A 21,352-nucleotide genomic window follows, 5' to 3' on the forward strand; every position below is an offset into this window, starting at 1 on the left:
GGGCTGCTGAGGTTAGCCTAGAGATGTTCAACCCCACCCCCGAAGAAGTCCTGATAGCCAATTAACAGTGAAAAATCTGTCAGGATTGCAGCTGATCTTGCTTGCATTGCCGTGCTTCCTATGTTTACAGTTCCTAAAGACCTGGGTGACTTCATGTGTATTTTTCTCAAATTTGCATCATGCAATTCTTTTTTTTAAAAATGTTGATAGTTATAAATTTATATCCACATACCAAGTCCAAGATGCAGCATAACTGTGAATGAAAGAAACAACCAGGGGACTTCTTCAGGCAGCAACTGTTTGCACAGCAGATTAAGTTGCAGGAGGAACAATCTGATACATCTATCTCCAGTACGGGAACATGGTCCCCAGGCAGAAAAATCCCAGCATTTCACCTAAAAGCATTTCATCTAAATGCTGTGCCTGAGATCTTAAAACCCAGGGCCAGGATTAATTTATGGGTAATAAGTGCATTTGCAGATATTTGCCCTTTTTTCTTCTTCCATGATCCATTTATTCAAAATCTTTTCTTTTTGCAAAAGCTGGGAGAATTTGGGGGTAGAGATAGTTATATCTGGAGTACAAGGGCAGGGACCAGTGAATAATTGCTATGGAAGATTGAGAAGGAACTGTGCAAGACACTTATGCCTCACCCCTTGACCACATAAATTTGGTTCAGTCTCCCTTCCGGCAGCTGAGATGCTGCTGTTCACATTCTTTTCAGTCTGCTACGTTTATAAGGACAATAACATTTTACCACAGGTGTATTGCTGGATGTGCTACAAACATAAGACACTCTTTCTCACACTTCTGCAACATATGACTGAACTTCACCAGCCCATAGTCATAGGGATTAGAAGCCATGATCCCTAGCTTTCAAAGCCACGATAGGCGTATTTTCCTGCATAAAAAGCACTTTTTTGTAGGACTGTGTGTATGTCAGGAGTGGGGAACCTGTGGTCCTCCACCTGGCGTTAGACTCCAACTCCCATCAGGGAGTTGCTATTCAGCAACAGCTAGAGGACCACAAGTTGTCCATTCCCGGTACAGGCATTTCTCCACTTATGCATGTTTGACTTGCCCATGAACATGTGAAGTTTTGGGAAACAATTAAATAAATTAATCTAAACTGCAAAAATATGTGAACAGGGCAAAAATGGCCTGAAAAGAACAGAAAAGCTGCAAAAATGGCACGAAAATAGCGGGAAAATAGCTAGTCATTCCATAAGCCCTTGCACTGATCTTTGAGGCCTTGGAGAATTGGAGTTTGAGAAAGGAGGTTTGGAGGGAGTAATTTTGGTGGCTTTTTAGTGGAATTCAGCTTTTTAGATGTTGTTCCCCACTACACATGATTTCACGTACAGTGGACGCTCGGGTTGTGAACGTGATCCGTGCAGGATGCACGTTTGCAACCCGCAGCATTCACAACCCGCGTCTGCACGTCTGCAGTACTTCCGGGTTTCGGCGGTCTGCAACCTGAAAAAACACAACCTGAAGTGGCTGTAACCCGAGGTATGACTGTATATGCACAGTACCTGGGAATGTAACCCCCATGTAAGTGGGGAGACGCCTGTATAGGTTATTACCTGTAATGATGTCACATGTACATATTTATCTGTGTGCTCACATACATACCCCCCAACATACCTCAGCATGTGAGCAACTGTGATACATGTGACGGTCATTTTCTACCATCAAAGTTCTTTCTATTTAAGGAAACTGCAATCTATGAAGCAGACCTCGGTTATGTTCAGGAGCAATTATCTCATCTTGTTCAGTCCATTTGATTATTGTGGGCATACTATAAGATACCCTATAGAAGGCATGGGTTGTGGGATTGGCTACCCTTTAGTAGCAGCAGAACTGGGGCCAGCACCACTGTCTTGTTGTGGGGATCCCGCCACCTCACCATCTCCTGCCTCCATCATTTGTTTGTATTGTCGTTTGAAGAAGCCAACCTGGAAAGAAGGGAAGAGAGCGACAAACACACACAGAGAGAAAATTCAGATGAAGGGTTTGCTCATCCTGGGGGTAATGGGTAAATGGTAAATGGCACCAGAAGAGTCAATGAAACAAGTATAGACCACGTTTGTACACTGGGCACCCCCACTTAGGTGTGGCAGCGTTCTGCCCCAGCCATCTCCCTACTTATGTGTGTTTGATGTGGGCAAAAGTTACTCCCAAAGGCCCTCCCCTTACTTATAAGCATACTTCTAAATCTCAGTTCTCACCTTGTAAAGAACAGCAGCAATCAGGGCAAGAAGAATGAGTCCCCCCACACTGCTGCCAATAATAACAGGAAGGTAGTTGTAAGGCTCCAGGAATTCCACCACAGTATTCGCCTACAGGGTAAGAGGGAAAAAACTGAGAGGGAGAACCTGGTGACGTCATGCACTAGGGTTAATTCATTTGAACCGTGCCTCATCCAGAGCTACAAAAGGTAGCCTGGAATGCTAACTCCTTCCCAGCTCCTTCTAATCCTAGACAACATCTGGAGATATCCTGGCTCCGAGCTATGGCCTATGGACAGTGTGTCTCCTTTTGACCCATCATTACCTGATTCTGTGGAAGGCCCTCTTTCTGGGTATATATTTTCTCATCGTAAGAAATCCTTGCTGAGCTCACCAGGGTCACTTTCTTCTGCTGGGTCTGAAAGACAGAGACAAATCCTCTCAGAGGTGGGAAAGGTACTCACCTGAAATATTTCACCAAGAAGGGATCCAAAAGGAGTAACTGGCTCTTTACAAAAATAAATTTTTTTTAAATAAAAAAATTGCTTTGTTGATATAGAGATGTAACTGACTGTGAGCATATCTACTATACAGCAACTTAAATTATTTGTATAACATATTGTCATAGGGTCCTCCAAAGAATCCTAGGAACTGTCATTTGGTGAGGGTTCTGTTGAGAAGTCTGGTCACCACTGAAGAAGAGTTCCTGGGGTTCATAGAATGGCTGCACCCAAAGATGCAGCTGGTTTGGGTGTGCCGCACAGAAGCATGTTAACATCTTACATGACCTTTCCACCCCTGCACCAATAAAGCCCCAGCAGTGGCCTTCATACCTGGGAGACCCATTGGAATCCCATCTTCCCCTTGATGCTGAACTCCAGTGGTTGCTTCTGCCCCAGGGATGGAATGTTGCACCGGATCGTTTTACAGACGGCCACAGAGCAGTCCTGGAAGGAGGTGCAAGGATATCCTCAGATAAAGTGCTGATGCTGAGTATAGCTACCCCTTAACCTAAAGGGGTCCCCAGAGTCACCCAGTCCAGGTGCTTCTGAAATAAGGATGCTAATTTTACAGTGGGGATGTACTCACCAGAATGGAATTCTTTCTTAGTTGTGCCACAAAATCTTTGGACACTTGGGTCTTTCCTTGGGTCTCTCCTTCAGGGGCACACTGAGCTAGGTGGTTCATCTAGGGAAAGGGAAAGCAAATTTCATATATGTAAGGGGCTAAGAATAGCCATCACAGAAGCCTTTCACTTGTAATTCATGTATTTCCACACTGTTTGTCTAAACAAGTATGCTAGTTCAAGGATCAGGGCACATGCAGAATATCTCTTAACACAGGTTAGGTAGCATGGTTCAACTGTACTGAGAATGACAGTGGGAAGAGGCGTGCTGAGCAGCAATGGAAGTCTGACACTGTTCATGCTTATGGGTAGAGGGCAGATTTTAATTCTTTTGTTGTGACCATAGAACCAGCAGGTAGGGAATAACATAAAACTTGCTCTCATGAATCAGATAAAAGGAACAGCAGGTCCAGCAATGGCCAGTCAGGTACTTTTAGGAAGCTCACAAGTAGACCATGATGGAAACAGCCATCCACTGTTGTTTGTCCCAGCACCTGTTAGTCAGCAACACTGCCTCTGAACCTGGAGGATCCATTCTCCACTCATGGCCAGCAGCCATTGATAGGGCTATCCTCCATAATTTTGTCTAATTTGCTTCTGTTTACTTATAGAATAGCCTGGAGACGCTCTCAAAATGGCTTTAAAAATATTCTCAGATTAAATCTCACTCAAATCTAGCACAGGAACTGAATAGGCAGGATTGAAACTGGGAGGGGCTTCATCCATACAAAAGGAGCTTGCTGAATGAGCCCTGCCGCTAGAACATGGAGAAGGAGATGGCCCACTCTGGATATACACTCCTCTATTGAAAGAGAGCCATAAGTTAATGTGGTATGCGGAGGGGTGTTTTCTTTGTTCCCCTTGAATTTCCAGCCAATCAATTTTATTGGGTAACCCATGTTCTAGTATTATGAAGGTTGAAAAATTTCTGGTTGTATACTATTGCTACACCAGTACTTAATTCAGTCCTATTAACAAAAAAGAAATCATATTTGGTCTCAGAATGATATACCTCAGGAAGGATGTCCGCGGATGCATTCCACACCCATGTCCCATTCAGTTGCACAGGGAACTCAAACGTGATTGAGACAGGAACCTTTCGTGTATATGTGTTCTTCACCTAAACAAGAAGAAGATCCTGTATAAATGTGACAGGAGCCCAGCAATCAGCCCATTGCTGTCACTAACCAAGATATATTTCCCCCATTTGTGAATAAGGATGGAAGAGAAATTCAATTCAATATGCATTTAAAGTCAAATCTACCTAAGTTAATAATAATAATAATTCTATTATTTATACCCTGCCCATCTGGCTGGGGAAACTTTGGGCAGCTTGCAATATATATAAAAACATAGTAAAACCTCAAACATTAAAAAACATTTGTACTTTCTGAAGCAATGTGTGAAATGAAACAAAGTCATCCTTTGAAAGGCACACTTCTCCAAATTTTGAGATGCAGTTCTCTAGCCAAATGCATATACAAATACTAGGGTAATGCACACACACACACACACACACACACAGAGAGAGAGAGAGAGAGAGAGAGAGAGAGAGAGAGAGAGAGAGAGAGAGAATAATGTACCAAAATGCATTTTATTCAGGAAGATTGCTTTGCAAAAATGTGTAAATTAGGTAAAATTGTATACGGCATGTATATTGGGAGAAATTTGCACTAAAATGCTGGTGAATTTTCATGAGAACATTTTTTTTTAAAAAGCAAACTGATGTGGAAATGTGGAGTACTGAACTTAAGACTGGAAATTTGAGAAACTGATAGAAACCAAATGTGACATATTTTCCCATCCCCATCCTACAAATGATTGTTGTACTGCCAAGCCCTTCTCACCTACTATATGCTCAAGCAGTGGCAGCCTTGGGGCCAGGATAGCAGATGTACAAGGTGGGTGAGGGCTCTGTCCCTCTTTTTAAACTTTTAAACCAAGAAGCTTGTTTTGTGCTGCTTGCGCATACCCACCATGCCTCTTCTTTCTGCCTACATTTCCCAGAACAGCTTCAGAGCAACATAATAAAAGATGATGCAGCCAACCACACTCCCCAGAGTAGCTACAGTATGACATATTGTGTTGTGCTGCTCTGAAGCCCTTTGCTGAAGGTCTGGATTTATTCCCTAAACCTGATCCACAGAAATTTTGCCTTTTTCAAATTCTTAATTCCACAATGCTCCACAAACCCCTCACCTCATAGCGATGTTCCACAGTCTGATTTCCGTCTTCCTGGCCAGCAGAAAAATTGACATACTTGGTTGACACATCGACACTGGAAGAAAAGAGGTGGGGGTCTGAGAAAAATCACTATGTAATAAAGCAATCAATCTGGGTTTGACCAATGCATTCCAATGGCTTTTTGGAAGATCAAAGCATAGCATTGCTATGGCAATTTAGATGGGGTCAATATTTTCTAGCAGCCAATGACATTCATTTTAGCATGTCCTCCTGAAATGAGTATATTCTGACTGAACCAAGAAAAGTGAGTAAGTGATTGATATCAGCTATGCTGATATCACCTTGAAGGTGACTCAGAAACTACAACTAATCCAGAATGAAGTAGCTAGATTGGTGACCCTCTGCCTGGTTCCCTGTAACTTCGCTTCTCACAGTGAGAGAACCAGCAGAAGACCCTTGGAGGAGGACCTTAGTGTCCGGGCTGAATGATGGGGGTGGAGACGCTCCTTCAGGTATACTGGGCTGAGACCATTTAGGGCTTTAAAGGTCAGCACCGACACCTTGAACTGTGCTCTGAAATGCACTGGGAGACAATGAAAATCCTTTAGGACTGGTGTTATACTGTATGATCCCAGCAGTCACTCACCAGTCACCAATCTAGCTGCTGCATTCTGGATTAGATGTACAATGCAGCAGCTAGATTGGTGACTGGTGAGTGACTGCTGGGATCATACAGTATGTATGCTTTTTATTCTGTAAACTTATGGTGTTTTTTTTGTAAAACGCTAATAAATATCTTATAGAAAAAACAGATGTAGTTTCTGAGTCACGGAGATAGAGAACTACAGCCCTTTATTGGGAAGTTTTTAATGTTTGATGTTTTATTATGTTTCAATATATGCTGTAAGCTGATCTGAGTGGCTGGGGTATAAATAATAAAAATATTTAAATTATTATTATTCATCCAAAATAATTCATTAAACAGAAGAAAATGAGGAAGCTGAAAATTCAATCTACATTGGAATAGAAATTGATTTCTAAATATATGTGGAAATATCACCAGATGGATCCTAACTACTTTGTTAGGGATTAATACAAAAGGATTGCAAGAAGACCACTATTTTACCCTCCACCAAAGTATCTAAACCAGTATAGAAAATGTGCAGCTTCTTGGGGAGGCAGAAGGAGTAGGTGTGTATGAGGTCAGTGTTGCTATCAGACTGAGTAATAGTAGTAGTGGTAGTAATAGTAATAGTAATATAGTAATAGGTTCCCTATCTCTGCTTTATAGGCTTATAAGGTAAGCTATCTGCTGAAGTTGAAATCTTTTGAAAGCCAGTCAAGTCCTGGAAAACCAGCAAATGCTGTTTCATCTAGGTCTTTCAACACCTGAAACAAAGAGGGGGTGGGTTCCATTTAGTGGCTGAAATTACAGCGCCACCGTGAAACACAGACCCATGATAATTAGGAAAGGATATATGGCTGGAATTTCTTGTTTGTACAGAAGGATCATTATTCTAAGACACCAGCCCTAAGAAAAACAATGGGTGTGCAAACAAGCCTTCTGACAGTCAACATTGAGAAGGGCAGCTGTGTGGTGGGCTGGGATGCTCCCAGAATACTTGCAGTCACGTACGCATTAACAAAGACATATACTGCATATTTGACAAGCAGCTTCGCTTGGTGAATCATGTCCGGAGTGACAGGGCCATTGTTGTCACTAGAAAAAAGAGAGAGGGGCAGAGTTAAGACTGGAACATTTATCACATATGCCACTACCCCATCATACACTGCTACATGCACTGTGGTTCTGCAACATTAGGGCTTGGCGAATTAGCTCATTTTGCTTTCATTTTATCTCTTTTTCATTCTGAAGTTCAGTTCTCCACATCAGTCTGTGTTTTTTTAAAGAGTCCCCATGAAAATTCACCAGTATCTGGGTCCAAACTTTTCAGAAAAGTACAGATTTTAAAGGGTGCCTGTGTTTTGGTTTCCATACTGTTTGGGGGATATGGTGGTGAATCCGGTAGATTTGCTTGCAAATGTGAAGTGGGTCAAATTTCTCCCCCATCCCACTGCCTGTTAGAATGTATTAGGGATACTCATGACCTGATTTGTATTTCTTAGACTAATATGCAAATTAGAATGCAGTTATCCTCTAGTTTTCATGCTTCTCAGAATGTTACAATGTAATTCTTAGCTCAAAAGTGTGGCATATAAATATGCATTTCTAAATGCATACAATATGTGCATCTGCGGAAAAAATACATATACAAGTAATGCAAGTTGCTGTATGGTTGTTATTTTTTATCACATGGAAATGAAAAAGAATCAGATGTCAAAGAAATAAACAACTATATGACATTCAGAAGATATCTGAAGGCAGCTGTGTTTAGGGAAGTTTTTAATGACTGATGTTTCAATGCATTTTTAACCTTCTGTTGGAAGATGCCCAGAGTGGCTGAGGAAACCCAGCCAGATGGGTGGGGTAGAAATAATAAATTATTTATGAATGAACACTCTCTGAGTCCCAGAACACACCATCATTATACATTTAAGGCTGCAAATCTTATGTGACTGTAAGTTTCATTTACCGTAACTCAATGGGACTTACTTCTGATTAGAATTTATTGGGATTGCATTACAAACCAGTTTGAATGTGGCCTAGCCATCATGACAACTGAAGTGAAACTGATTCAAGCTGGTCAAATAGGAACATCTCCCAAGCCAGGCACATCAAACCTTACCTGCCAGCTGTGGCATTGATCTGTATCTCTCTCCCTAGATCTGCATTCTGGGAGACGGAAAAGGTGGCAATGAAAATAGCCTGCAACAAATGATGACACAATAAATGAGTGAGAGGGCAGCCAGGTGTTATTTGGGGAGAGAGGAGGAGTCTACTCTGTTAGAGTAGAGATCCTAACCAGATGACCACAGTTCCCTGGTCCACTTGCTTACAGAAGGACTTTACCTCAGCCCCAGCCCGAAAGATGGGGTGGTTGATGTTACAGGTGGTGTTCCTCATAGGGTCATCCTCTGCCGAAGGGGTAGAAGCACATTTAATAGCCACATTTCTCCTGTTGGACTGCAGTGGGAGGGATCAGATTGGGGAATTGGTTAACATAGTGAGCAACAAACTTTTAGGCCAGCCCCGATCCCCTGTTGCCGAACTGCCACCTTTTGCCTCTTATACCTTCAATAGCGAGAGCCTGCGGTAGGACAGTGCGGAAGGGTAGAAGAAGGTTATAGTGGTGCCATAGGAATCCTCCCCATCATTCCGAATGAAGACTGTAGCATTGAGCTCAGGGGTCAGGCCCACCACCAGAGTGTCCAGGCTGAAGGAAAAAAAGAAGAGAGTCTCTTCTAAGCTTAAGAAAGTAAGAAGACCCTGCTAAATCAGGCCAAGGGCTCATCCAGACCAGAATCCAATTTTCACAGTGGCAAACCAGATGCCTATAGGAAGTCCACAAGCAGGACCTGAGTGCAATAGTGACTCTTCCCACCTGTGATTCTCTGCAACTGGTATTGAGAAGCATATGACCTTTGACAGTGGAGGCAGATCATAGCCTTCCGGGGTAGTAGCTGCTAATAGCCTTATCCTAAGACAATATGTTTTAGGGCTCAGTCCTGCCTGGAAGTCATTCCCTCCATTGTGGAGACCCTGACCCGGCCCACGGAAGCTCAGGGGGGTGGGGAGGGAACACTCTCTACATGCCCATCCTCCTTTGTTACTACATTATTGTTACTACATTTATTATTATGTGTTTCAGAGATGAGCCTTGGAAATCAAAGTGTATTCTGCATCTTGGCTCTAATTAAGCCATGAAGAGAGGAAATTATGGGGGGAGGCTAAGAGATGAGACCTAGCATTCTACCCTGCAATGCTCTAACACTGAAGTCACGAGCACCTGAAATGCACCAGGTTCAGTGAGTCTGGGCAGCAGAGTAGGGTGATATGAAGAAGAAAAACATACATTACCCTGAGAAATTGAAGGAGGTTTTTAGCTGGTCTTTACAGACTCCATCTGCACCACAATTCTTTTGAAAATGTAGCTGTGAAGAGAAGAAGGGTGGGGTACAGACATGGGCATAGTCAAGGGAGGGTGAGGGGCAGCTGCCCCCTAGGTCAAGTAAAGCAATAGAAATGCTTAACTTAACTGACCAATCACATCGGTTCTGTCCCCCTAACAAAAGTCCTGTCCCCCCAACAAAAGTCCTGCCCCTCACAACAAAAATCCTGGCTATGCCCATGGGTACAAACATTGTCAGAGTTTGAGGATGGGTGAAGCTAGTAGCATTTTGTTGTCTAGAGCTGAAATGTGAAAATGTTTTCACATTTCCCACTTTCCTAACCTTCTGGAAGCTGCCTGCCAGCTGTGGGCAGGGCCAAAACCAAAATGGGCTGGGCCACCCCACACACTCTCATACAACAACCTCATGTACTATCTCTCTTCCCTGTGGTTTCCACTCCTACTGTTCAGGTGACTGAGAAAAGGGAAGACTGAAGAGGAATTCCCCACCACCAATTAACATATAGAATGTGGGAGCAGATGGGTGGTGGAAGACAGCAACAGGAGCTGCTACCTCAAGGTGCATGGGACTTCTTAAAGCAACAATGTCTGAAGCAGAAAAGGGGCAATGGAAACCTTTGGGAATCTCCACTTGAAGGCGCTCTAGATGACAACCCTGTCAAGGTAGGTTAGGCTGAGAGAGAGACCAGCCAAAGGTTGCAATGAGTTTCATGACTGAGTGGAAATCTGAACCTAAGTCTTCCTAGGAGTACAAGTCTTCCCTGCACCCTAGGGACAGCCAGCTGCATTTAATAACAGACTATGAAACTTAGGGTTCATCCAAACTCCCACCTAGAAGTTTTTCAAGCAATTTCCCCCTTGCCCTGCTCTGATTGAATTTGCTCTGAATGAATGCTAAAGAGCAGTTTTCTCTAGGGAAAAGCAGTGGGAGAAGAGCAAGTACATTTAGTCAACTGAACTGCTGAGATTTTTTTAGCTAGAATGTGCAACCAATGGCCCTTCTATATTGGAGGTTCTTCTTGCTGCTAAAGAAGAGTTTCAGGGAAGACACTTACAGTGTGAAACGGTGAAAAATGGGAAGTGGTAAGAAAGGAAAATGATTAAAGACCATTTCCCTATATAAATTAAGCCCTTCGTCTCTGCCACTTCCATTTACAGACTGATCAACCAGACAGAAAACAGAGAGTGTGTGGACTCACCGGTGCTGTAAATATAGGGGAGCTATCTTTGCTTAGGATGGCTTGCAGGTTGTCAGCACCAGGAATGGGATCTCCAATGAGAGTATAATTCAACCGGAGGTTTATGGGTGTGAAGCTGTCTTCTACGCAGGTCTTGCGTAATGGAGGGGGAGAAGAAATAAAAATAAGTGAGGATCTGCTTTATTTTGTGATTAGAGATGGGAAAGAAATTTGATCCAGGTTTCATTTGAAGCTGAATCTACCAAATTTGCACTTTCCAAAACAACATTCAAACAGAAATACAGCTATCCCTTGAAATTTGCACTTATCCAAATTTTCCTATGCAGTTTGCCAACTAACCAATGTTTACAAAAATGCATATGTTAGGGGAAGTGTACATCACATTGGTGAAAATAGCACACAAAATGTATTACATCAGGGAAAACTTTTTGTAAAATTGTGTATGTTAGTCAGAATTACACATAAAAATGTGTTTATTAAGAAAAAAATGCATTAAAATATGGATTAATTTTCATAACTTTTTTTTTAAAATCAGAGATTGCTGCAAAGTGAATTTAAGTGAATTTAAGATTGGAAAAATGAGAAACTGAGATTGACAGATCCTTCTATCCCTAGTGGTGACAACACTTGTTTCATGGACCCAAATGCCAACATTTGTCTTTGCTTTTAAACATCCACTGGATCTCTGAACTCACCGGCAACTTTATGCGATACTCCTCACAGTGTCTCTTCAGTCCCGTTTTTATCTCCTTGGTGATGGTGGAAGAGTCTGGGTTTCCGTTAAAAATGGCCCGAACCCTCATTCGACCAGGATCCAAGTTCAACTTGTACTGAATGGTGTTCAAAATGCTGCTGCCTGAGGGAGAGGAATTGAAAAGACAACACAGAGAATAGGATTCTGAGGGATACAGTGTGCTGTGCAGATTCTCTGCAAAGGCCCTTTAGCACAAAATCCTTGTGAACTTCTGATGCATCCAGTATCGAGGAATGAAATGCCTACCAAGTTAAGAGGAAGCTCACAATACTAGGTCTTATAACTGGGGGCCATCTCCTTGCTAACACCCTCCCTTCTGGGCTCTCTAGGGGCACTGGACTCAATGAAGGGCTCACATCAGAATCTGGCAGTAGCTTTCAAACAAGGCATTAGAGTTGTGCTCCAGGGTGAAACATTCAGTGCATGTGGGTGTGGAGTAAGCCTCTGGGGCTTCACTGTTACCTCACACAAAGCAGAAGTTCACCCGGAGTGTGTCCAATTGTACCAGTATTCCTTTTCAGATGTACATTGCATGGGAAAGTCAGTAGCAGTAAGCAAGCTATCTTGATGGGAAGCTGTCCATCATTAGTAATTGCAACATGGAAGAACTTCTGATAAGTTTCTCAGGGACCCAGAGGATTCTAGGAACACAGTTTGAAAAGCCACAGGAATATGGTAATGATGGGTAATCAAACTGTGTGGCAAGCCAGCTTCTCTGTTGCCCCACTTCTTGTACTGAGGGGTCCTCCTGTCCTCAGCATGTTATGTGCACTGTCAGCTAGTACCCAAGCCCAGCTTACGCCCTCAAAGTGCTTTGGGCCTACCTTGTGTAAACCGAGGATCCATCATAACAGTGAAGCAGACAGTTGCCTTACTGACTTCCTTGTTCAGAACATCCTGGTCCTGACATTCAAAGGCAGCAATGGGGATCTCATTTGGGGTGAAGGTGATAGTGGGCACTACTCGTACCACGGGTCGAGCCCTGTTGCAGACAGAATGGGGTAGGAATTTGGGTGGGAGGGAGACAGAGGTTCATTGTGTAGCCCACTGCAGAGCACAGGGCTAGTGCCATCTGGACATTCCAATCATGGGTTATATTTGCATAGTGTTTAAAAGAAGTGCATGCCAAACAATTGTCCAGTCTGAACGTCATCTTGTGCTGTGTGGGACATTTCTGTTGCTGCGATATTGCATGTTCTCAGCATTCAAATGACAGGGGAAATGCCATCACTGCCCTGGCTTACTGAGCAGGACTAAGCTGTACAAGAGTTGTGGTTTTGGATAAGGTCTTCAAAGGTGTCCCTACTTGAAGCAACAGCTCACTTAGACTGTGGATGCCAACTCTGCCATTAAGGGAAGCAGAATGGAAGACACAAAGGGCACCATCAGCTCTGAGGTTCTCCTGCATAGGCTTCTTTGTTATCAATGTGAGCTATGTTCCATGATAATTAGTTAGGGGAGGAGTTCCATTTGCATCTCCCACCTCAGGCACCAAAATACATTGGATCAGTCCAGAGAGCTCTTGCCATTCCTGCTTGTGACTGACACTACTGCTTGCTCAACCATTTAAAAGTGTCATTTTACTTGATTTGAATTCCTTTTAAAAAATATTAATGAGAGACTGATTACTCTCTAATGTACTACAAAGGAAGTGTGCATGCAGACTTTTTTTTAAAAAAGTTGGCTCCAAGTCCCGAAGCTCCTTACCTCAGCAGCAGCACTCTTCCTTGAGCCCCCACTGCTACGTCTGGGAGGCCATCTCCAGTCAGATCTCTCCCGGCACCAATAGCCTGGCCAAAGTAATGGAGCCTATTGGGAAGCAGAGAGCCTTGGATGCGCTAGGAGCAGGAGAAAGAAGGAGAGGTTGGTGCCTGAGATCTCCTTAGAGGAGGACCCTCCAGCAGATCTTCATACCACCAGTGACCCTGAAGAGCCTTTGGATCTAGATGACCTTGTCCCAAGACTGGGGGCCACCCATCCCAGATGTTTTGTTCCTGGCTGGCTCTTGGACTACCCCCACCACCCCAATCTACCCCAGGGGCACAGGAGCTAAAGTGACAGTGAGCCAGGCAGGAACTTCAGGGTTGTTGGAAGTGCCCAGTTAGCTGCACATGAGGCTACTCAGGAGGAGGGGAACATGCATGGAAGTACCTGCCTGGATCATTAGACAGGAAGGGGTGGAGCCTCAAGCTCCTATATAAACTTCCAGTCTGAGCTCCTTCATTGATAAAGTAACTTCTTCAAGCTTCAGCCTTCTTGGACTACCAGACAGTGAAATGACAGTTGCCTGTGCTTCCTGCTATGGAGTAGAGGGGCTGAGGGCTCACCTGGCTATATGCTGGGTTGATGGATCTTCTGCTCCCATGGAATATGTACACAGCTCCTCTGTTCTCATCCTCCATTGGAGCCCCAATGGCCACATCCGTCCATCGGTCCCCAGTTATTTCGCCTATTTCTGCTATGCTGGCTCCAAAGCGGCCCAAGGGCTGTTTGGCTGCCCCCTGCAATTTCTGGCTGCAGAAAAACCCATCCTCCTGGCAAATGATGAAAGGGGACACTTGAGGGGTTGAAACCAAAATAGTTCTGATGAAGTTGTTCCTTCTATTTTCAATCTCCTGCACTATTTGTTCCATGGCACCCCCTTGTGCCAGAAAGGGGACAGACTCAAAGGAATCAAACTAGTAAGACAGTGAATGCCCTGTAATTTATAGAAATTATGGAAGCAGTCCCTTCTGACTTTCATTCTGCACTTCCCATTTTTCCATTTGGCAAGACACTTTGGAGCCCTTGATGAGAAAAAGACCAGCTCACATTGGGCTCTGACCATCCCCATTGGTGGACGCCAATTACTTTCCCCATCTCTTCATTTCTATAAGTAAAGCAGCTATCTATCTGGTTCTTTGGTGGATGTCCCAGTTCTCCTCTCCCCTGCTATCAGGGCTGGGAAAATCCATGAATGTCATTGAAAAACATGACATTCAAACACTATCTCCCTGCTTGCTCCACCCAGCAACTTGGAAGAGCTGTAACTTGTGCTGTGTGACATCACAACATTCCATGTGTCCTTCCCTGACCTCACTCTACATCATTAGCTGCCAGCTGTCAGCAGCCAGGAGTACAGAAATACAGAACAATGTGATGCCCTATAAAGGGGTCTGTTCTGCTGTTTAATTAGCACTGCTCAGCCTTCCTTCAAACCTCTTGTGCTTTCGCAAAAGAAACCAAAGCGCAAAACGTGCTCTAGGAAAGGAAAATACTTTTGATGTCCCACTGCTACAAAAAGAGCTGTGCTCAAATAGGGATGGTAGAAAATTCTGATGAAAAGAAAAATGGGAGAAGAAATTGCTGATGTTCATGAATTCATCCCATTTCTGGAATGGAAACAAATCTAGTCAATACAATCAGTATTCACGGTTGTTGTTGCTTTTAGTCCACAAACGATATGTCACTATGTTCCCCTCTCCCCCGCCTGCACCTTTGCATTGTATTTCTTTTGCAATGAAATGCATAGGCTGGAATAACTTCATGGTAATGTAACTTATGCTGTTTATGTGTTTAATTACATATGTACACTATGAAAGTTATGGAATTTTGCCACATTGGACAGTAAGACAAATAGCATAGTTTTGGGTGGGAGATAAACTATAGTGGAACAGAACAGTGCTGCATTCAATAAATACAGGGTGGAGTGGGAAAGGATGCCTTCTTACATCCCTGCCCTCAAATAACTGCTCTTGATAGTTGCCTTGTGCCACCAAGTACAAAGGGCAGGCTTGCATTCCCCTTCACCTACCTGCCTCTCGCAGATGTAGACCACTCCTCCTGCCACGCCATCATAGTACATGGGAGCACCAATAAGAACCAGATCTGTGTTTTTGTCTCTATCAAGGTCCACGGAGCAAAGCGTAGCACCAAAGTATGAGCCAATCTGGGGGGACTAAAAATCACCATTGTTAAACTTTTTCCATTTCTTGATCTCCCTGACCCCAGGCATTTACACATCCTTCTCTTCTTCTTTTCCCCATCCAATGGACTCTCCCATCCATTCATTCATTACCTGGGACTAAAAGAGAGGGAAATTTATACTGTAGGCAAACATGGTGCAGCAGCACATTTCAACCATTTTGAGACAGATGTAGCTGTCATGGCTTCCCAAAAAGAACACTGGAGACTACAATTTTATAATGATGCTAAAGGTTTCATATGCTAACGGTGCCCAGAATTCCCTAGGTGAGAGTAATGACAGTTAAAATGGTTTGAAATGGCAACCAGTTCATTGTTTGCAACTACAACACTTCCAGGATCAAACACCTTGCCCAAGTCTCTAGATACTTCGAAAGTTACTTTTGTTGTTGTGGTACTTAAAAATCGGAAACAGGGAACCTTCTCTAGCCTGAGGGCCACATTTCTTTCTGAGAAACTTTCTGGCGGCCACCTGCCAGTAATAGGTGGGACCAGAGGCAAAAGTGGGTGGAGAAATAAATGTGACTGCTACCATTGTACAGTAGGCTAGTTTCTTCACACCCACACCTTCCTCTCTAGCCTCCATTAAGGAAAGCAAGAAGCCTTATCATAGCTCAATGGCACATTCAAGTCAGGCACAAATACTGTGGGTTTATGACTTCCCCTAAACTCACGGGACCAAAGGGTGCTAGAATTTAACCAATGCTTGGGGTGTTAACCTGGGTGCCAGACATGGGATTTAGCAAGAGTTAAAATATAAAACCAGTCAGCTTCCCAAGTACAGGAAATTGTCTGGGAGAAGAGCCACTAAGGAGAACGAAAGGAAAGTGATGGACCATTTAAAAAATGTCAAGGAAAGGAGATTTCTGTGCCAGACAGCTCTTGTGTTTGAATCCAAAGCTGCAGCTATGGGAGAAGCAAGAACCTCATAGGGCTTTGATGCTGTGAATCCCTTCATCGTAGGCTCAGGTTGTATAGAGTGGTACCTCCGGTTGTGGATGGGATCCATTCCAGAGCTCCGGTCAGATCCCAAGGTTTTCTCAAGCGGAGGTGCCTATGCTGCACATGCGTGTGGCACGGTAGACCGCTTCTGCGCATGCGCGCATGGCTAAACCCAGAAAAATACTTCCGGGTTTCCTGCATGCATATCCCGAAGGATACGTAACCAGAGGTGCTCATAAGTAGAGGTACCACTGTATGTGTAAATAAACCTTATATCATAAAGGCACCAAAGTCTCCACTGTGCCTAACTGCTGAAAGGACACATGAACTCTGGGTAAGTGTGCCTGGAACTCCTTGGAATCTCACACCACTCAGAGATTGGGGACGACATGCAACATTACCTAAGGAGGGGCCAAAGCAGATGAAGTGAGGGGTGAGGCTAATGAGGGTGTATGGCCTGGGGAGAGTATTGAGGGCCAGATAGTGAGGTCTGGAGGTACACATGTGGATCCCTGCCTGGGGTTCCATAAAATATAAAGACTGAGGCTCTGTTCTGTTGTTCAAATGTACAGTGAGAATTAAAAACAGTTTGTCAGAATTAAGGGAAGTCATTTCAATGGGAGATCCTGCTTTATGGGCTGCATGGTCAACTTTAATTGCCACAGGCAAAGGAAACATGCTCAGATATGCACTGACACAACCCACAGTTCATCCTGAAGCCTTCTTACCTCCTTTGGAGACAACTCTGATGTCTTCCGCCACTGCAAATTTTGTCGGCTGAACAAAAAGACTTTGCCGGCATGTTGGTAACGAGGGGCTCCTACCACAAAGCTGCTCTGGCCGTTCACTTGAACCATCTGCATCACATAACCTTGTAGGGACACAAAGGCAGTGAGACAGGTACAAGGAGAAAACATAGCTGCATCTGGCAATGACAGAATCTCCTCTGTAGTTCTTTCTTTCTTTCTTTCTTTCTTTCTTTCTTTCTTTCTTTCTTTCTTTCTTTTCTATACTGCTTTATATTTTTAAGAAATATCTCAAAGTGGTTTACAGCACATGAAAACATCAATAAAACATGATTCGATTGCGGCGAAGGAAGGTGAGCCATGCTCTTTACTTGACACCCCCCCTCCGACGTTGCTAATGGCCGCTGTTTCTCTTCCTCAGCTCTGCCAGGCAAGGGGCTAAGTACCACAGACTGATCTTTCCCCACTGATCAGGGACCGTTGCCCCAGCCATGGGCAAAGGTGACCCGAACAAGCTGCGGCAAAATGTCCTCATACGCTTATTTTGTGCAAACGTGCCGCAAGGGGCATAAGAAGAAGCCCCCGGACATTTCAGTCAACTTTTTCGACTTCTCCAATAAATGCTCCAAGAGATGGCAGACAATGTCAGCAAAAGAAAAAGGCAAGTTTGAAGACATGGCAAAGGGTGACAAACTTTGTTATGATATGGAGATGAAAAATTATATTCCTTCTAAAAGGGAGAAGAAGAAGAAAAAGGACACCAATGTCCCCCAAAGATCACCACCTCCTTTCTTCCTTTTTTGTTCTGAGCATCACCCAAAGATAAACAGTGACCACCCAGGTTTGTCTATTGGCAAAGAAACTAGGCAAAATGTGGTCTGAGCAAACAGCAAAAGACAAACAGCCCTTTGAGCAGAAGGCAGCAAAACTAAAGAAGTATGATAAGGATGTGCCAAGGGGAAGGGTGATGCAGGAAAGAAATGTCCAGGTAGGCCAGCAGGCTCCAAGAAGAAAGTAGAACCTGAAGAGGAGGAGGAGGAAGAAGATGAAGAAGAGGAGGAAGGTGAGGAGCAGGAAGATGAAGATGAAGATGAAGTGAAGCTCTAAAGCTGCTGCACAGATTTTGTGCTCAAAAAGTCAATGATTTTGCTAAGAATGTGAAGTCGAGTGCAGCTCATTGTTAGATTCAGTATAAAAACTGTACAGAATTGTGTATAGGTAATGTGATTGTAGGGAGACCTGTATTCTAATGTAAGTAGTAGCTACATGCCACTACTGTTAGATTTTTAAAAGCTGATATTGTCAAAAGTTCAGGGATATTTAATGGTGCTTTGGATTCAGTGACAGCTTGATTTTGAGCAGTTTTTTAAAAATTGTAGTAAAATTGGTAGTCAGCCTTGTCTTGCATACTATTGCATTGCATTACATTTTTAACAATTTTGCAATAAAATGATGTACATTATTCTTGTTACTCTACTGTAGTGTTAATTTGCTTAAACAGCTGGAGAGTCTAGTGTATGCCTGTAGTAATGTCATGAAGGGTAAGATAACCTTAAAGCAGCCTTCTCTACATTGGTATGCTCAAAACATTTTGAGCTGCAACTCATTTTCCTTGACAGTTTACTAGATTTAATGACATTTGTCCAGAACATTAATAAGGCATGAGGTTGGAGAAGGCTGACTTAAAGGAATTAGACTTAATTCATGTTGCGACTTTTGAGACTGGAATAATTACAAGGAACTTTCTCCTAATTTTCACATAAAGCAGAAGTGGGCAACCTGTGGCCCTTCAGATGTTAGACAACAATTCCCTTCCCTATGCTGATGATAGTTATTCAGGAATAAGTGGAGGGCCAGAGGTTCCCCACTCCCAATTGTACAGCATTGCAAATGTTCCTCTTTACAACTAGGACTGTGTATCACATGCCTCTTAAAGTGGTACTCTAAAGTGGGGCTTGTGGTATGAAAAGTCTTGTGTAAGTTCAGACCTAAAAAGTATGTAGGAGAAAATTAAAATGTCAAAGGAGCCCAATTCTATAAACAGGGATAGCTAACCTGTGGTCCTCCAGATGATGTTGGATTCCAACCCCTATCAGCCCCAGCCAGCACTGCTAATGGTCAGGGATGATTTGAACTATAGTCCAGGTGGCACTGTGGGTTAAACCAAAGAGCCTAGGACTTGCCGATCAGAAGGTTGGCGGTTCGAATCCCTGCGACGGGGTGAGCTCCCGTTGCTCAGTCCCAGCTCCTGCCAACCTAGCAGTTCAAAAGCACGTCAAAGTGCAAGTAGATAAATAGGTACCGCTCCAGCGGGAAGGTAAACGGCGTTTCTGTGTGCTGCTCTGGTTCGCCAGAAGCAGCTTAGTCATGCTGGCCACATGACCCGGAAGCTGTATGCTGGCTCCCTCGGCCAATAAAGCGAGATGAGCGCCACAACCCCAGTCGGTCACGACTGGACCTAATGGTCAGGGGTCCCTTTACCTTTTACCAGTAATATCTGGAGGGTCATAGATTAGTCACCTCTATTATAAAGGGGTGACTTCTCTGAACTTCCTACCAGATACCGTACTAGACAAACACATCCAGCACTTCATGCAGAGCCTTAGAGCACAAAAAAGAAATAATATTTGTTTTTGACACTTACCGAGATAAGCATCTTTCATATCCTTAGTGGAGCTGGGCACATCAATAAAGGCTGGTTTATCAGGGTCCCCATATAGGAAGAGTCCTCCAGACCAGTCATTGGCTCCTACTGCCCCCAGAATGGGTCCAACCTAATTCATCACAAGGAGTGGAAGAGATAATAATACCAAATCAGCAAAGAAGAGATGGTGTTAACCAGCAGGAGGGGATAATCCTAAAATGTAGACTGCATGAGCACTCTTATTATTATATTAGAGTATTATTTTTTAAAAAAAATGTTTACTTTTTGAGGAGCCAGTTCTACAGTCACAATTGCATTGACCTTGCTTGGTCAAATCAGGTCTCCAAGAGTCATCCCAACACTGGATTGGCCAGACCAATTCATGTCCCAATCAGGTCAGGCTTCCAAGAGGACTTAACTCCACAAACTTACCTAGCTCTTCAAAAGTTGGAAGCGTATATATTCCATTTTGTGTTAGCAGGAGTTCATTCTGTCAGTGATTTGCCATATCTTCATAACCAAGTGGGCATTTGAATCTGGAGTCCTGTACAACCTAAATCTAAATTTCAGTGTATCAGGCTGGTCCTCTACGTGCCCAAATTTAGCTTGTTTTGGAGGATTGGGATGAGAAAGCTGAGATTTATCAACCTACAAAAAAGGAAGAATAGGTAGGGGATTGAAGTGACTCACCGGGGTTAGCAAGGCACTGAATCCCTCTTGGGACATCTCATACTGGAAGGAGCTTTGGGATGTACCACCTTGGGAATGTGTACCTGTAGACGAAAGATGGGAAGAAAGAGATGCAGGGTGGTAGAACTTGAGAGCTAAGGGGTAATATCTAGCTAACTGAGGATGGAGTCTTGTAGACAGAGGTGAAACCTCATCCTATTGGTGTGGCAGAGGGTAGCCTCTGGTTGATCAGAACAAGACCCTAAATGGAGAGGGAAGGTGCAGAGAGAATGTTAAACTCTCTCAAACCAAGCAGGAAAATGTCTGCTCCCTCACATAGATATTCTACTACACAGGTGAGAAACTAACCAGTAGGCCAAATCCTAATCCTCTCACAGACCTGCAAGCCTAGTTACACATACCAGTCACTTTATGCCGGGTGACAACATCACCTTCAAAGTCCATTTGCTTTTAAACAAACTGCTTGGAAATTGACTTCAAAGTGAAAGCAGTTATGCTTTTTCCTGCCTCCCACCTAACATCAGGGTTTGAGGTAGTTGGGTGTGATTTATGGGGAAACAGCATTGTTTTGGGTCAAGTTAGGACCCTGCTGGGCCTAATTTTCTCCTAATGTTATCCCTTAGAGTTTCCTAATAGACAATTCTCAAAAGTTGGCCAAAAATATCTGGATTTTTCAATATCAATATAATTATATATTACTCCAAATTATGGCAATGGCAGGACATGTAAATCAATAGATAGGTACTGCATAAATAAGATCAGATTAGATTCAAGCAGAAAGATTTATGTCTCCTCTCCTCCTCATACACCTTGATTCCTGATTGCCAGCCTTGTGTCTTTCA

General features: G+C 43.5%; 1 protein-coding gene and 1 pseudogene across 3 annotated transcripts in view; one reads left to right on the forward strand and one right to left on the reverse strand.

Moving 5' to 3' along the window:
- Positions 1-199: 199 nt before the first annotated feature.
- LOC128400851 (integrin alpha-X-like) overlaps positions 200-21,352 on the reverse strand; it is a 43,523-nt gene continuing 22,370 nt past the window's right edge. For all 3 annotated transcript variants that reach the window (XM_053363456.1, XM_053363458.1, XM_053363457.1), the window contains 21 exons: positions 20,511-20,593; positions 19,821-19,950; positions 17,159-17,301; positions 15,319-15,462; positions 13,853-14,059; positions 13,233-13,363; positions 12,350-12,507; positions 11,467-11,627; positions 10,772-10,903; positions 9,521-9,594; positions 8,735-8,876; positions 8,513-8,626; positions 8,289-8,368; positions 7,178-7,261; positions 5,557-5,635; positions 4,370-4,477; positions 3,321-3,419; positions 3,065-3,178; positions 2,557-2,649; positions 2,232-2,342; positions 200-1,958 (listed from right to left, as the gene is read on the reverse strand). In XM_053363456.1, coding sequence (XP_053219431.1) covers positions 1,842-1,958; positions 2,232-2,342; positions 2,557-2,649; positions 3,065-3,178; positions 3,321-3,419; positions 4,370-4,477; positions 5,557-5,635; positions 7,178-7,261; positions 8,289-8,368; positions 8,513-8,626; positions 8,735-8,876; positions 9,521-9,594; positions 10,772-10,903; positions 11,467-11,627; positions 12,350-12,507; positions 13,233-13,363; positions 13,853-14,059; positions 15,319-15,462; positions 17,159-17,301; positions 19,821-19,950; positions 20,511-20,593 — 2,504 coding nt within the window. In that variant the 3' untranslated portion in view covers positions 200-1,841. The remainder of the gene's footprint in view (positions 1,959-2,231; positions 2,343-2,556; positions 2,650-3,064; positions 3,179-3,320; positions 3,420-4,369; positions 4,478-5,556; positions 5,636-7,177; positions 7,262-8,288; positions 8,369-8,512; positions 8,627-8,734; positions 8,877-9,520; positions 9,595-10,771; positions 10,904-11,466; positions 11,628-12,349; positions 12,508-13,232; positions 13,364-13,852; positions 14,060-15,318; positions 15,463-17,158; positions 17,302-19,820; positions 19,951-20,510; positions 20,594-21,352) is intronic.
- On the forward strand, positions 17,668-18,233 carry LOC128400925 (high mobility group protein B2-like; annotated as a pseudogene).

Source organism: Podarcis raffonei, chromosome 13 (genome assembly GCF_027172205.1).
Source record: "Podarcis raffonei isolate rPodRaf1 chromosome 13, rPodRaf1.pri, whole genome shotgun sequence".
Taxonomy (NCBI): Eukaryota; Metazoa; Chordata; class Lepidosauria; order Squamata; family Lacertidae; genus Podarcis; species Podarcis raffonei.